This window comes from Typopeltis vanoorti, chromosome 10 (genome assembly GCF_054136105.1).
Source record: "Typopeltis vanoorti isolate ZY-2024b chromosome 10, IOZ_Tvanoo_1.0, whole genome shotgun sequence".
Taxonomy (NCBI): domain Eukaryota; kingdom Metazoa; phylum Arthropoda; class Arachnida; order Uropygi; family Thelyphonidae; genus Typopeltis; species Typopeltis vanoorti.
The window spans coordinates 79035618-79050642 of NC_143558.1; the positions used below are offsets into that span (position 1 = coordinate 79035618).

The 15025-nt window shown below is 33.7% G+C and overlaps 1 protein-coding gene across 4 annotated transcripts in view; it reads right to left on the bottom strand.

Moving 5' to 3' along the window:
* The window catches only part of Ehbp1 (Eps15 homology domain containing protein-binding protein 1), a 462410-nt gene that overhangs the window by 257058 nt on the left and 190327 nt on the right, over window positions 1-15025 (bottom strand). For 3 of the 4 annotated variants that reach the window (XM_090398820.1, XM_090398821.1, XM_090398823.1), the window contains exon 13: window positions 9975-10019. The exons of the other annotated variant lie outside the window; for it this stretch is intronic. In XM_090398820.1, the coding sequence (XP_090254946.1) occupies window positions 9975-10019 (45 nt within the window). The remainder of the gene's footprint in view (window positions 1-9974; window positions 10020-15025) is intronic. 4 annotated transcript variants of the gene reach the window in all.

The following is a 15025-nucleotide window of genomic DNA, read 5'->3' on the forward strand; positions in this document are numbered from 1 at the left end:
ACTTTGGCAACGTGTGAAAACACAATTCAAAAAGTCAAAATTATGATTAACAATAAAATAATAGAACAAGTTATGGAATTATTACCAGAAATATGATCGTGCGATACAATACTGATTCACAATTGGAAGCAAGACTAAAATTTGCAATAGAATGAGTGGAATAATTAAAAGAAATTTTGGAAAACATGACTGAACAAATTCAATTAAGATTACATAATATAACCTCTAAAACATCTCTCAAATTTGGAAGTGAAACTTGGATTCTAAAACAAAGAAACAGACAAAGACTGGAAGCAGCACAGATGAAGTTTCTAAGACTTCTCCTGGGACTCACTAGATTAGATAAAAAGATAAACACAGAAATAAGAACGATTAGATGCAAAAAAACATTACACAAACAATAGGAGAATACCAGCAAAATTGGCTACACCACATAGAAAGAATGAATAACAACAGGATTCCTAAACTAGCACTAGAATATAAACCCACAGGAAGAAGACCATGGATGTCCAAGATTAAGATGGAAAGATCAACCTCATCTGCAGAGCGGGAACACGGCATAAAAAGCCTATACCTAAATTTGTTCAGATGATGATGAGGAGAATGAAAAATAATACAGCACTTGGTGACGATGGAATACCAGTCGCACTATTAAAATATGGTAGGCAATCACTATTAATCAAAATCCATGAGTGGTTATTGTCAGAGGTATGGGAAACTGAGTTTATGCCTAGTGAATAGGATACTGCTATTATCTTCCCTATAAATAAGAAAAATGATAAGTCTCTGTACCAAAATTAGAGGAATATCACTGTTAGCAGTGACTTACAAAATATTTGCAAGGATACTGGCAGCTAGATTGCAGCCCTTTATAGAAAAAACACTGGGTGCCTATCAATGTGGCTTTAGATATGGTAGATCAACAACAAATAGATTTTTACAGTACGTACGAACTATACAGGGTGTTCGGGATAAATTTGACATATTTATAATTAATTATATTTTTCCGTAAGTTACATGTATTAACACACACTTCTCTTCATTTAAAAGTTTGGACCCTTCTTCATTCATATACAAGATGTCAGAAAGGATGGATAGCTGGAACCCACCTGAATCATGGAAGAAAATAACTTGTATCATGATGATTCGTGCCCGCCATCAAAATAAGGATATTACGACTGTTGCCCAATGCTCCCTGAATACAGTAAAAACAATCAGGCATGAACTAGAGACTTGCAATGGTGACTACGAGGATGTAGCAAGAAGAAAGATCCCTAGCAGACGATCTGATTGCGTTCGTACAGCAGAATTCCTCGCAAATCTGCAGGAACAGGTGTTGAAGAACCCTGGCATTGGAATTCGGGCTTTGTTCGTGGAGTTGCTAACTGTAGTCAAGCCCTGGATAACAAGGGTAGCCAATGGTAGGCCGTATGTATGGCAGCAGGATTCGGCCCCTTGCCACACCTCTGGGAAAAGTCAAAAATGGTTGTCTGAAAATTTCTACGACTTCACCAGTCCAAATGTTTGGCCTCCAAACTCCCCAGACCTTAACCCCATGGATTATTTTGTATGGGGCGCAGTTGAAAAAGACACCAATCGCACTTCCAGTAATACAAAAGCCCAGTTAATGGATAAAATTAAAACAGTTTTTGCGGCCCTTCCCAGGGAGACTGTAGCATCAGCTTGTTCGAGGTTCCGAAGCAGAATTGAAGCTGTGATCGATGCTAATGGTGGTTATTTTGAGTAAATCTTGTTGATAGTATTGTAATTAACTCTGCCTGTAATGTTTTTTTGTCAATTCATTAAATTTAATAGATACAAAGAAGATTTTCTTTTTCCTTACGAAACTGTCAAATTTATCCCGAACACCCTGTATATAATGGAGAAATGCTAAGAGTTTAATGTTAATCTGCACCATTTGTGTGTGGACTTTAAACAAGACTATAATAACATTAATAGAGATAAGCTATTTAAAGTCATGAGGGAATTCCAAATTCCATCCAAATTGATAAGATTAGTTAAAATGACAATCAGAAATACCATGTGTAGAGTACAAATGCAGGTTGAACTAACACCAGAGTTCAGGATAACTGAAGGATTACGACAAAGAGACCAACTATCAACAATGCTTTTCAACCTATGCCTTGAAAAGGTAATACGAAATGTAATCATAAACATAAATGGAACTATTATACTGGCCAACAAAAAAAAAATTTTTTTTCTGCTGATTATGATCTGACACTTGTTTTTTACTAATTTGGGTGTGCTGATTTCAAATATCAAACCCATTTTTCTCTATCACGTCAGGTTTTTCCTCTATGGCAATTTCTTTTTGCTAATTTGTAAGTTTTTGATAGTTTTAAGGAGGCAGTACTATTTAGAGGATAAAAAAAAAATCGATTTTTTAATATTATTTTCTGAAAGTATGTACTTTTAAAAATCTGTTCCTAACTTTTTATCAAGAAATTCGAAAAATTCCCGAAGATATAGCCTATTATTCAAAGCGGTGCGCAGATCAGAATCAGAGCGCTCACCGCTCTCACTTGTTAGTAAACGAATAAATGCATAAAAACCTGCAACTGCACGTACTGGCGCTTTGAATGTGAGAGAGGCTGATAACCGACCTAATACATTTAGGTGATGAAAAGTAGGCGATGACAACTGCCTAAACAAATGAATGCTATATGCGTCATAGCGGACAAAGAACGATCGAAATCAGTCAATCGTTAATCGATCGTGAAAGTATGATGAGCGCTTATAACATTTCAATAAAGTCTCTGGGTTTTTTTTGTCTTGTTAATTGCATGTTAGTCGGCAGTGAAGAAAATACATCATGTCTACTACTCGAAAATGTGTCAATAGTGTAGATTCCTTCTGCTATGTGGCAGCTTTACTGTTCCCAGTCAAAGGACCAATATCACTGATTTCGTTAAGAAAGTGTACTTTGCATACTTTGACGTAAAACTTGCAGATCAGGACAATTCATGGGCTCCAAATAAAGTGTGTAAGTCATGTGTAGAAAATTTACGACAGTGGAGCAAGGGAAAACGCCAAAAATTAGCTTTTGGCATTCCAATGATTTGGCGTGAACCGAAAAATCACGTAGATGATTGCTATTTTTGTTTAGTTCAGACTTATGGTTATAATAAGAAGAATAAGAAAAAAAATGTGTATCCAAATCTCGACGTTGCAGGTTCTTAGGCATTTATTCGTTTACTAAAAAGCGAGAGCAGTGAGCGCTCCGATTCTGATCTGCGCACCGCTTTGAATAATAGGCTATATCTTTGGGAATTTTTCAAAATTCTTGATAAAAAGTTAGGAATAGATTTTTAAAAGTACATACTTTCAGAAAATAATATTAAAAAATCGATTTTTTTTGATCCTCTAAATAGTACTGCCTCCTTAAAACTATCAAAAACTTACAAATTAGCAAAAAGAAAATGCCATAGAGGAAAAACCTGCCATGATAGAGAAAAATGGGTTTGATATTTGAAATCAGCGCACCCAAATTAGTAAAAAACAAGTCTCGTATAAAAGTCAGCAAAAATTGTGTTGGACTGTGTTATGAATAGAAGTCTACATCTTTTGGCTTTTGCAGATGATGTGAGTTGATCCAGAGAGATCAAACTGATTACAAATATGGAAATGAAAGGTATCAAGAAAGATCTATGGCCCAATTAACGAGAATGGACTTTGGAGAGTGAGGAACAGCAAAGAAATAATGGAGAAATTCAATGAAGTGGATATTATTACCGAAATAAAGGTGAGAAGACTGAGATGGCTAATGCGAAGCGGCATACAAAAGGTCTTCATGTTTGGACCTGGTGGATCTAGACTCAGAGGATAACCAAAAAAAAAGGAGGTGGCTTGACGATGTGGAGGATGATTTAAAGAAACGAGAGTAAAGAATTGGAAGAACAAGGCACAGAATCATGAAGAATGGAAAGCTATCCTGAAACAGGCCCAGGTCCTAAATGGATTGTAATGCCAAGGAGTAGTAGTAGTATATTTCAAAAGGCTACACACACTGACAGATATATCAACCCATCATTATAGACCTCAAAAATTGAGTATCATTTCCACACTAGGAGCAAGAGCCTGCCAACTCATCACTGACAAGGACAAACTAGCCAAAGAACTTAAACATTTAAGAAACACTTTCCTTCAAAATGGCTATAGTGAGCACACCATCTTCAGACTACTCAACCAACATGAGACCAGAGAAACTTCTAATAAAGAAGAAAAGAGGACTCATCACACTCCCATATATTAACTCTGATTCCATAAAACTAACAAAAATATTAAAGAAATATAAAATCAAAGTAGTACTTACTGCCCTTTATTAAGAAGAGATCACTACTAGTATCCGCAAAACTTCAACATAGCCCACTTCAATATTCGGGTGTTTATCGGCTATGGTGCAATTGCTGGTCATCTTACTAGGGACAGACAGAAAAATCAATTGAACAACATGTTCAAGATATTGAATATTATAGAAATGAAGCCTCAGCTTTGTCATCACATGTGCTGTCTTCAGTTGACTCACAAGATGCTTTGCCAATGAGACATCAAGTTTTATGGGATAAATCAGAAAGAAAAATATGGAAATTTTTGGAAACGGCATTAGATCCTAAACATTTTAATATTAACCAAAGTATTAACATATCTGATTACATCCTAGCTTTCATTAATCAAGAACGTTCAGAAAAATTAGAAATTTTTAAAAAATAACATCAGTCTCTTTTGTATAACTGCATAAGAGTTGTCACTGTTGTTAGGCCTTACTGTTTTGACTAGTAGTTTGTATATATACCTGAAGAAAAATCCTGTGGAATTGGGATGAAATGTCCTATTACTAATTAAATAAATGTTAACTTATTCCAGTGTTCTGCCTTATAAACTTTAATCAAATATTCATGAACAGGCAAGGTTTTACATACTTATCTAGTTATATATATATATATATATATATATATATATATATATATTATTATGTTATAATGTTTATTGCTGCAGAAAGTTTTTTGAAACTGGATATAAAGTAAATTATAACTGACAAGAAATCATAATCAAGAATTACTTAAGTATCAGAGCTAAATAACTGGGGGAAAAAATTCCAATCAACACCTTGTGCAGCTTGTTAGTTACCTGCATACTGAATAAATGAGGATGGACTGACTAGTTTGTGATACAGCAGACCATATATTCTGTACTGACTGGGTAGTCCTCAGTTAAACAAGGTCTCTATATTTTCTTCAAGGAACCAGGATGAACAGCGAAAGTTAACTACTGGAACAAACTCCAACTCAATGTTGGAAGAAATCAAGAAGGGCACCCCAACATAAGAATTATCAACAGATAAGAAGCGGAACTGGTAGAAGAATAATTAGTGTTACCTAAATAAAGAAGACAAAAACAAGTGGTTCTTCTAAGCAACAACTACAAGATATTATATTTTGTAATGTTCAAACTCCAAATCACTTTCAATAGAATTCATGATTGGCACATTCATCATAAGAGGTAGGAATGACATAGTGGAATTGGCAGAAAAATTACTCATTCAGATTCTTCTAAATATTAAATACAAGATGTTATATTTAGATAATAATGATTAAGGAAAGGAATGAGTAACTGCAGTGTTCAGTACTAAACATCAAGCAGTATCAAACAGTGATGTGGACAAACATTAAAATGAGGAATCTGACAATGAAACTTATTTGTGCATATGGTCCCACAGAAGTTTGTAATAAGGAAAAAGTGGAAGAATTTTTTAAGTGATTAAAGAAGGCAGCTGACAAACAAAAAAAAGGAAAAGTTGTTTTTTGTTGAAGATCTAAACAGTAGAGTAGGAACTGATTATCAGGCATATGGCAATGTTTTGGGAAAATTTGGTAAAAACAGCAAAGCTAATAATGATAAGTACCTGCTGGATTTATGTTCGGGATATAGACTAACTAGTCATTACCAATACTGAGTTCCAATGTAAAGATGTAAAGAACTCTGCATAAGACAACAAAAGTCATTAACTATGTTAGGGCTGATTTTGATATGTTCAAGCTGGTTCAAGACAAAAGAATACACAAATGATTTCAAATAGGAAGTAATCACCATTTAGTTTTACTCAGATAAAAATGAGTTTCATATTGGGAAAAAAAAAAAAAAATGCAATGCACAAAAGTTTTTAAAAAGAATCCAAGTCAAGCAAATTTCCACAGCAAACTACAGACTCAAATATAAAAATATTATTCAAGAAAAAATAGAGAGTTTGAAAACAAGAACCAAGGCTTGGACTCGGTCACAGACTCTGAAGAAAAATGACTGATTCAGTCAGGGAAGCATGTGGCGAAGCTGTCTGAAAGAACAGATAAAGTAGTATCCATGGTAGACTCTCAGAAAGTTAAAAGGCAGTCATGAAAAAAAAAAAAAAAAAAGCATAGCAAATGGGTCCTAGCAAGCAAATCAGAATATGTTCTGAGAGAATACAAGAAAAATGTAAGAAAGCAATGTGTAAAAGTAGCTAGACAAAAGTTATGGGAAGATTTTGGTAAGAATGAAGAAGATAAATATCAGTAAGGTGAGAAAATGTTCTGGATGGGTTGAAAAGCTTAAAAGAGTACTGTAAAAGCAATCAGATGATAAAGAGATGACATTAAAATTGAAGCTGAAAACTAAACCTGGCCATCCTCGTTGGCAGAGTGGTTAGCAAACAGACTCTGTAACCAACAAGCTGTGAGTTAGAATCCCACCTATGGGCATGGATTTTTGTCTTTAGGTGGGCCATGAATTTCATTATCTGGTGTGAAGACCACCACCAAACTTACTTATTGGAAGCCTGAAGTGGCTTGGAAAAGTTCCATGTTTGCTCTCTAGAGCAGAGTTTCCAGACTATGTATAAAATAAATAAAAGTATCAAAAACAAACAAATAGACAATATTCATTGTTTGTTTCACAACAAACAATGTTTAGGGACACAAAACAGACATGCTGAAATGATTATTTTACTTATTATTAGTAAAATAACATGACGTTTCGACCCCTGTATTGAGGTCATCATCAGAAAGATACATGTGTATAGGAAACCAAGCTACATGCTCTTGCACTCTATAAAGGTAAATTAAATCTACGCTGTTAATTGATCTTTTTCTTAGCCTGACCTCTAGTGATAAAAAAAAATAAAAAGATAAATTTAAAAAAATTAATAAAAAACTACAATAAACTCTGATAAAGTCCTCATATACTAAGATTCTTCTGGATTTGTACAGTTAGAGTTGCTATTGAATGTTAACTTTGGCTTGTTCTGGTTGCTATAAACGTTGCAAATGGGTCCTCCACATTTTGGAATAGTTAGACCATAATTTTTGTTCAGATTTGGATTATGTTTGAGCATTTCACATGCTTCTTTAAATTTCCTCTTGAACCAGGTTTTGGTGCAGTGTAGGACTTGGTACCTTTCCAATCAATTCTGTGGTATGGTTGGAACATACCACAAAAATTTGGAACATTCCAAAAATAAACAAACAAACAATACTCATATTTACGAATTTAGGGACACAAAACAGATGTGTTGAAATATGAATGCTAATCACCGTGTAACCTTAAAAGAAAGAAAGAAACAAACAAACAAACAAAATACATATATATACCTTAAAAGAAAGAAACAAACAAACAAAAAAAAAAAAAAATATATATATATATATAAAAATAGAAAAAAAATCCTCAGCCTATCCATGTACTATAGATGCTTACAGAAAACCAAATATACTATAGATGCTTACAGAAAACCTTTTGTGAGTTGGAGTTACATAAAAGACATCTGCAGTAATTACTCAGAATCGTTGCTAAATGAAACAAGTGACAGAACAGTGACTGAAAATATTCAAGATTGAATATTTTCAGATTCAAGATTCCAATCAGGAACACACTTATACTTGAGGTAGAAAAAGTCCTCAAAACCCTGAAATGCAGAAAAGTAGCTAGAATAGATGATATTCAACCAAAGATGCTCAAATATACAGGTTAAAAAGTTTTATCGTGCTGCTCTGCACAATTAGGAAAGCATGGTCAGAAGGTCAAATTCTGGATGATTGGAGCAGAACTCTATAACAGAACAAGTGAGAATTACAGAGAAGTTTTTCTACTGAGCATTCCAGGTAAGATTTATGCAGACATACTTTACAAATGGCTAAAAAAATTGTGGAAGGGAAGCTTGAAGAACAAACTGGTTTTAGGATGAGATTTTCACTTTAAGACAAATGGGATATGAAATCATAGGAATGTGACAAGGTGAATATAAAAAGGATCTATTAAAGTCTGTAGATATGGAAGACATAAGACAGGGTGTCAAGAGAAAAGCTGTCCAGGTAAGATTTATGCAAGCATACTTTATAAGTGGCTAAAAAAAATTGTGGAAGGGAAGCTTGAAGAACAAACTGGTTTCAGGATGAGATTTTCACTTTAAGACAAATGGCTACGAAATCACAGGAATGTGACAAGGTGAATATAACAAGGATCTATTAAGGTCTGTAGATATGGAAAAGGCATAAGACAGGGTGTCAAGAGAAAAGCTGTCCAGGTAAGATTTATGCAAGCATACTTTATAAGTGGCTAAAAAAAATTGTGGAAGGGAAGCTTGAAGAACAAACTGGTTTCAGGATGAGATTTTCACTTTAAGACAAATGGCTACGAAATCACAGGAATGTGACAAGGTGAATATAACAAGGATCTATTAAGGTCTGTAGATATGGAAAAGGCATAAGACAGGGTGTCAAGAGAAAAGCTGTTCAAAATGCTACAATTACATGATGTAAACAGAACATTATATCAAGCAACACACATAATCTACTGTATATCAGCAGTTTAATGTAAAATCAGGTGTGATAAGGGTGAAAACTATCTCTGTTGATATTATCATATATATGGATCACAGTACATAATCAAGTGGCAGCAAATTTTTCCTTTATGCATAAGAGATTATAACAACGAATTACATGTGCCCTGCATATAATGCAACACTGGGTGCATAGTACGTGTACCTCAGTCTTCATAATTTCATCAACTGCAGGAAGCAAAATTAAGGAAGTTTATAGAAAAATTCAAAAATCATGAATTTTGTGTTAAATTTCATGACTAATATTAACAGAAAGACTAGTAAACTGCAGTCTGCTGAAATTATGCTGCTCTACATCTCAATGTTATATTTACAGGAATGTTAATGCCTAGTGTGTGCTTATTTATGCTCAACACAAAAGAATATACACAACAACCCATCCCTAAATCAATAATTCAGACTAGATTTTTTTTAAAAAATTCTAAATATATTACATCAAAAATATATTTAATAACAAAAAAATTGTAATTAGATTATGCAAACTAAGAAAAGCTGCACTTGATATCATTATTAATGGAGTCCATCAGCTTGCTGAAGGAGTCACTATAGCTCTTACAGTATGTAAGATTCCCCTAAAATTATAAGTCATTTGAATTAAAGACACAAACAGTTTCCCTAATTACTTTTGCTGCAGATTTTTGATATCCTATATTAACAGTTTTTTTTTTTACTTCTTTAAATAATTATACTTCTGTGATTATTTCATGAAATAACAGAAAGTAGTTTTTGAATTTACTAAATGCTTCTAATATTTCTATATTTAGGTACGTGTTTTTACAAAATTTTAAACAGCAAATTGCTATAAAATGAACATTTTTGGAACACTACACTTTCGAAATTACCACACACACACACAGAAATGAAGTTAACTTACCCATTCTAAGATGAACAGTGAATTATGCTCAATTTATTTAAATGATAATGATAGCAATTCAAATAAAGTTAATGCAAATAGCAAAGGTAAGTACATGCTAAAGTTTGCTCTAACAGAAACTGATCAAAATTCCAAATGCAAAAAAAAAAATAAAATAAAAAAATTAACAAAGAAAAAAAAAAAAAAGAGAAAAAAAAAGGAAAATGAGCTTACCAAACTGCCTTTTAAACTGGTGGAAACTGAAATGCCGTATACTACCTAGTAAACAAAATATGCTACAATACATATAAACATGCAACATGCAAGATAATTTGACACTTGTGATTATCTACATGCATGTTAACATTTTATGCTATTAACACAAATAACATTCTGAAAACTTTTATGCAATATCTTTGAGTGTTAATATTTCTTTAATTGTGACTGGTGAATAACTGGAAGCAATGGATAACTGGGGCACTCAAGTGAAGATCAACTTTCTATAACAGTACATGCAGAATTAAGCATGATTATAGACTTGTTTGGAAAGTTGGGAAAAAATGGTTATAATATCAAGGAAAAGAAATATTATCTGTGACATCAATGGAATGAAATGAGTATAATCATAGCATTCCATTTCATTGTCCATAAAAATGATGCAATACTAAGTGAAAAAATTTTAAGAGAGGAGAGAGAGAGAGAGGGAGGGAGCGATCCTAAATACCAATGGAATTTCATTAAATTCCATTAAATCAATTGGTATTATTAATATGTGCATTTTTGCCTACTTTTGCTAGTCAAAACAATCAATCAAGCTGAAACCAAAACTGGACAGAAACACATTGTGTACATCCCAAGTTTTATCAAGCCAGAGTTATTGCAATGGTTAATTTTGACACAGTTTAGTCTTCTATGTCCTTGCAGGTTTGACTGAAATAAACATTATGATGATTTCTAATTTTGGTTTGGAGATTATTATTCACCTAACTAAATTCCATTTGGTTGGGTGAATAACCTCCTTTCATATGGATGAAAAACAAATCTAATAGGTGCTTATGCATTTTTCAAAACACACCTAAAATTGAAAGATCATTAAATTATAATTCATTTTATATGCATATAATATACACAGTCACACATTTTTTATTTTTTATGATAGCTCTATCAACAAAAGGTTCATATAATAGTACTAAAGGATAGCTAGGGGTCATATAGGACAAAATCTGCTCTAGAAACTAAACATAATAAACAAGGTGTGGTTTTCACACTGAGCAATAAAAATTACTGCTGAAGATTTACATGCACATCTGTGCCAGAACCAGTGGGATTTGGACCCATAGCTAGTAGGCTAGAAAGTGAAGATGCCATCTGCTCAGCCCATCAGTCTTGGCATTTTTTTTTTTTTTTTTTTTTTTATCAAAAGTACCTCTCTTTAAGAAGTATTTTGATTTATTTTTTAAAAAATTTATTCAAGCATGAAAGTTCAACATTAGAAAAGTAAAATACAATATTGTGCAATATTTCTCTAGAAACAGGGATTTTGGCTGAGAAAATATACTTCAACACACAAAAATTCAAGTTACAGAGTTTGTGGCTTGTATGTTACAATGTGTTAGTGTAGTTCAAATAAGACTTGGTAAGTCACAAACCAAACAGGAGATGGAAGATAAAGCAAAATTGACAAGATAATGACCTAGAGAAAGAAAGATATTAGTTGGGTTCATGCCTTCAGGAGAGTTTTAAAAGAATAAAATGTAAGAGCTGATCAAATAAGATACTCCTTGAGGGTCCAATTAAGAAATTATGTTAATTTAATCAACCAAGATTAAATAAACTAAATAAATAATTAAATTAAATAAACTAAAAATTAAATAAATAATTAAATAAACATTATGATGACTTCTAATTTTGGTTTGGAGATTATTATTCACCTAACTAAATTCCATTTGGTTGGGTGAATAACCTCCTTTCATATGGATGAAAAACAAATCTAATAGGTGCTTATGCATTTTTCAAAACACACCTAAAATTGAAAGATCATTAAATTCAAGTTTATTTAAATTCAAGATCATTAAATTCATGAAAGCATCAGTAAAATGTATTAAAAACAAAGCACCTATATTTAATGAAATGCATTATATTACTTTAAGATTCTATTTTTAATAAAGAAACCAAAATAATTGTACAAATTGCCACAAGCATTTTTATTGCTAACTATATTACTGAATTTTAACTGGAAAAATATACTTAAAAAAATTCAAAGTATATGATTCACTAACAGGTATGCTGCAACTTTTCAATCTTTCATGGTGGGATTGGTATTAAAACACTGCACAGAAGTAAGAAATAGACTATGGTAACAACTGACTTGTCAATGAACTTAAATACTACTTCATGCCATTTACAAAAATGTTTCACATATAAGTGCTGGTCTGGTTGACTTAACAGGTTGTGGATTTGAAGTCTGCTATGGGTACAGATGTTTATGGTTGTCTTTACATGTGAGATGAATTCTACTGCTCAGTGTGAGACCACATGCCTGCCTGGTGGCATGAAAAATTCCCCATTTGGTCTCCAGAGCAGGATTTCAAGACCAGGTAAAAAATTATCATAATTAGTAAAAATAGATTTACAACCCTCCATGGATGGCAGTCGCTTAAAATATATGGTGCACTCTTTCTGCAAGAGCATTGCCGTTTTCCACATAAAACATTTAGAATAACAACAATGCTCTTGCAGAAAGAGTGCACCATATTTGTCAATCACTTTAAACTATCTTCAAATATTATCTCTAGATAATAAGAACATAAGTATCCATTATTGCTTTATAGCCAAGTAGCAAAACAATATTTGCCTTTGAAACAAAATTTTAAAGTGATTGACAACTTACAAGAATACAACCTTTAGCACAAGAATTGGTACTGCATTACTTAAAGTCAATTAACTTCACTCAGGAGTCCTCTACAGTGTGCTCTAATAAGTGCTCTAACAGTTATCTCTAACAATTGGAACCATGTGGTTTATAATGCCTTATAAATCTTGTATCACATGTCATAAAAATTTCAGGTCTCTTAACTTTTGGCCCACATTCAGTATGAGTGTGCATGAATTCAAGATTGATTTATATATCAATGACCATTTTTATCTAAAACAGTTTTTATTATACTTTAAAAAAATAATAATAAAACATTCTTATTTCATTTCAAATTAAGCAGAGTTTTTTAGCAAAGTTTATAATATCTGCATCAACAGATGACATGACACACAGTAATACATTTCAAAATAATGTACAAAAACTACTAAAATACTATATACGATACCTGGTTTGCATTTATAATTTTTTGTACAGTTATATTACATTAAATAATATTTTATGTATGAATCCTGAAACAATTATGAAAATCTCTTATTCTGTTCCTGATTCTGCTACTGATGAATTTTTCTTTATTCGGTTTTGGTTATTTGGAATCAACCAAAATAACCAAGGCTATGAGATTTTTTTAACATCTGATCGACATACGAAAGGTCACAAGACCTATAGGACATTAGTGCCATGTGTGGGCAAGATGAATAGAAGAAAGGAGGAATCTGTTCACATTTTGCTTGAAGAGCTAAAGATTGTAATCTTTGGGTAAGGCAGAGTGAGGGAGACTGTTCTAAAGAACAGAAGTAGATGGAATGAAAGAGGTGGCAATGAAGTTGGTTCAGTGAGTTTGAAGATGGACCATAAAAGAGTGTTGGTTGGCAGTGGTTCTTGTTCCAATGGTTTTGGAAGAGAGTGGAGGAATAATAGTGGCCAATTCAGATGCAGAAGGCAGAAACTGAATGTCTGTGTTAGACAGAGAGAGAGAGAGGGACGGAGAGGGATTGAAGTGGATATGTGAGAGAGGGATCAATAATTAGTGGATTTCCCTCTTCTGGATAGAATCAAGCAATCTTAAAGAGGATTCTGATGCAGCATTCCAAATATGGGAACACTATTCCATGGTTGAGGGAGATTTGAGATTTATATAGAGTTAGCAGATGTGAAGGCGCAGGTCAGTCCAAGAAGAGAAATCAGATCCAGTTTGGATATCTCAATATTACTGAAGACAAGGAGAAGGGGATTCAAGCTTTTTTTTGTGAAAGATCAGATGGGACTGAGTTTTGGGGAATGAGGTCTGCAAAGTTGTCCTTTCCCAATTGGGATATAGCTAGGAGATCAGATTTCAAGCCACTGGACATGGTGGATCTTGAGGATTACAATACTTGAGCACCACAAGGTTTGTCAAATGAAAAGGAGGAGTGTACTGTCATTGCCAAAGCTATGGACAGGATTGGAAGGCTGTGAAAGCAGGTCATTTATATATAGGTGAAAGAACCCTGAGGTACTCCTGCATTGGTAGGGAAATCTGAGGAGATGAACCCATTAACCATACATGTAGTGACTGACCAGTGAGAGAGTTGACGATCCAGTTGCAGAGTAGAGCATAGGATGGCGGTTTGTTAAGTAGGCCCCCTGATCAAATGCCACTGAGAACAACCATGAGTTTCTCCAAATTTTTCCATGACTTGAGTCCAGAGGCAGGTGATAAAAACAAGAAGATCAGTTGTAGATCACAAGTGGTAGAATTCATACTGCTGGTCACTGATTAGTTTGGTAGGTCTCTAGGCAGTTCAAGAGTTGGTTGTTGATGACTTTTTCTTTGGGATGGGCTGGATGTAGACCTGTTTCTATATCATAGGGTAGATTCTGGTTGAATAAGATGAATTGAAGAGGTAATACAGGATAGGTGTTAGTTCTAGGACACAATTTTTTTTTTTAACACAATAGGTGGAATACCATCAGGAGCAAACACTTGCTGAGACCTAATAACAGAACTTATCCTCACAGGAATAAACGCTTTCATCCTTTATTTCACTCCAAATTCTCAGATGCCTTGCTTGTGTTCAGATTATTAATGATTCCTCAGATTTCTTTTTTTTTGGCAGAGGACTATGGGTGACATGGAGAGAGCTATTCTTTGTGGAGATGAGGGAACTTTGCCCGGGTCATCGAATTGGAAAAGAAGAGTGATGCCAGTAAGTCTGCCTTGTCTTTTGGAGAAGTAACTACAGTACCATCCAGATGAGGGTGGTGGAAGCCTGGGTGGGCAGAAGTTACACCCAATGGCCTTGGCAAGGGACCAGAAGGAGTGACAGCCATTTGGGTAGGAGGAGTTTGCAGCATTTGGCTATTTCAAAGTCTGATTTGGACTTATGATTCTTTTACAACTGTTGTGTGCTGCAAACAATGGGGATAGTCA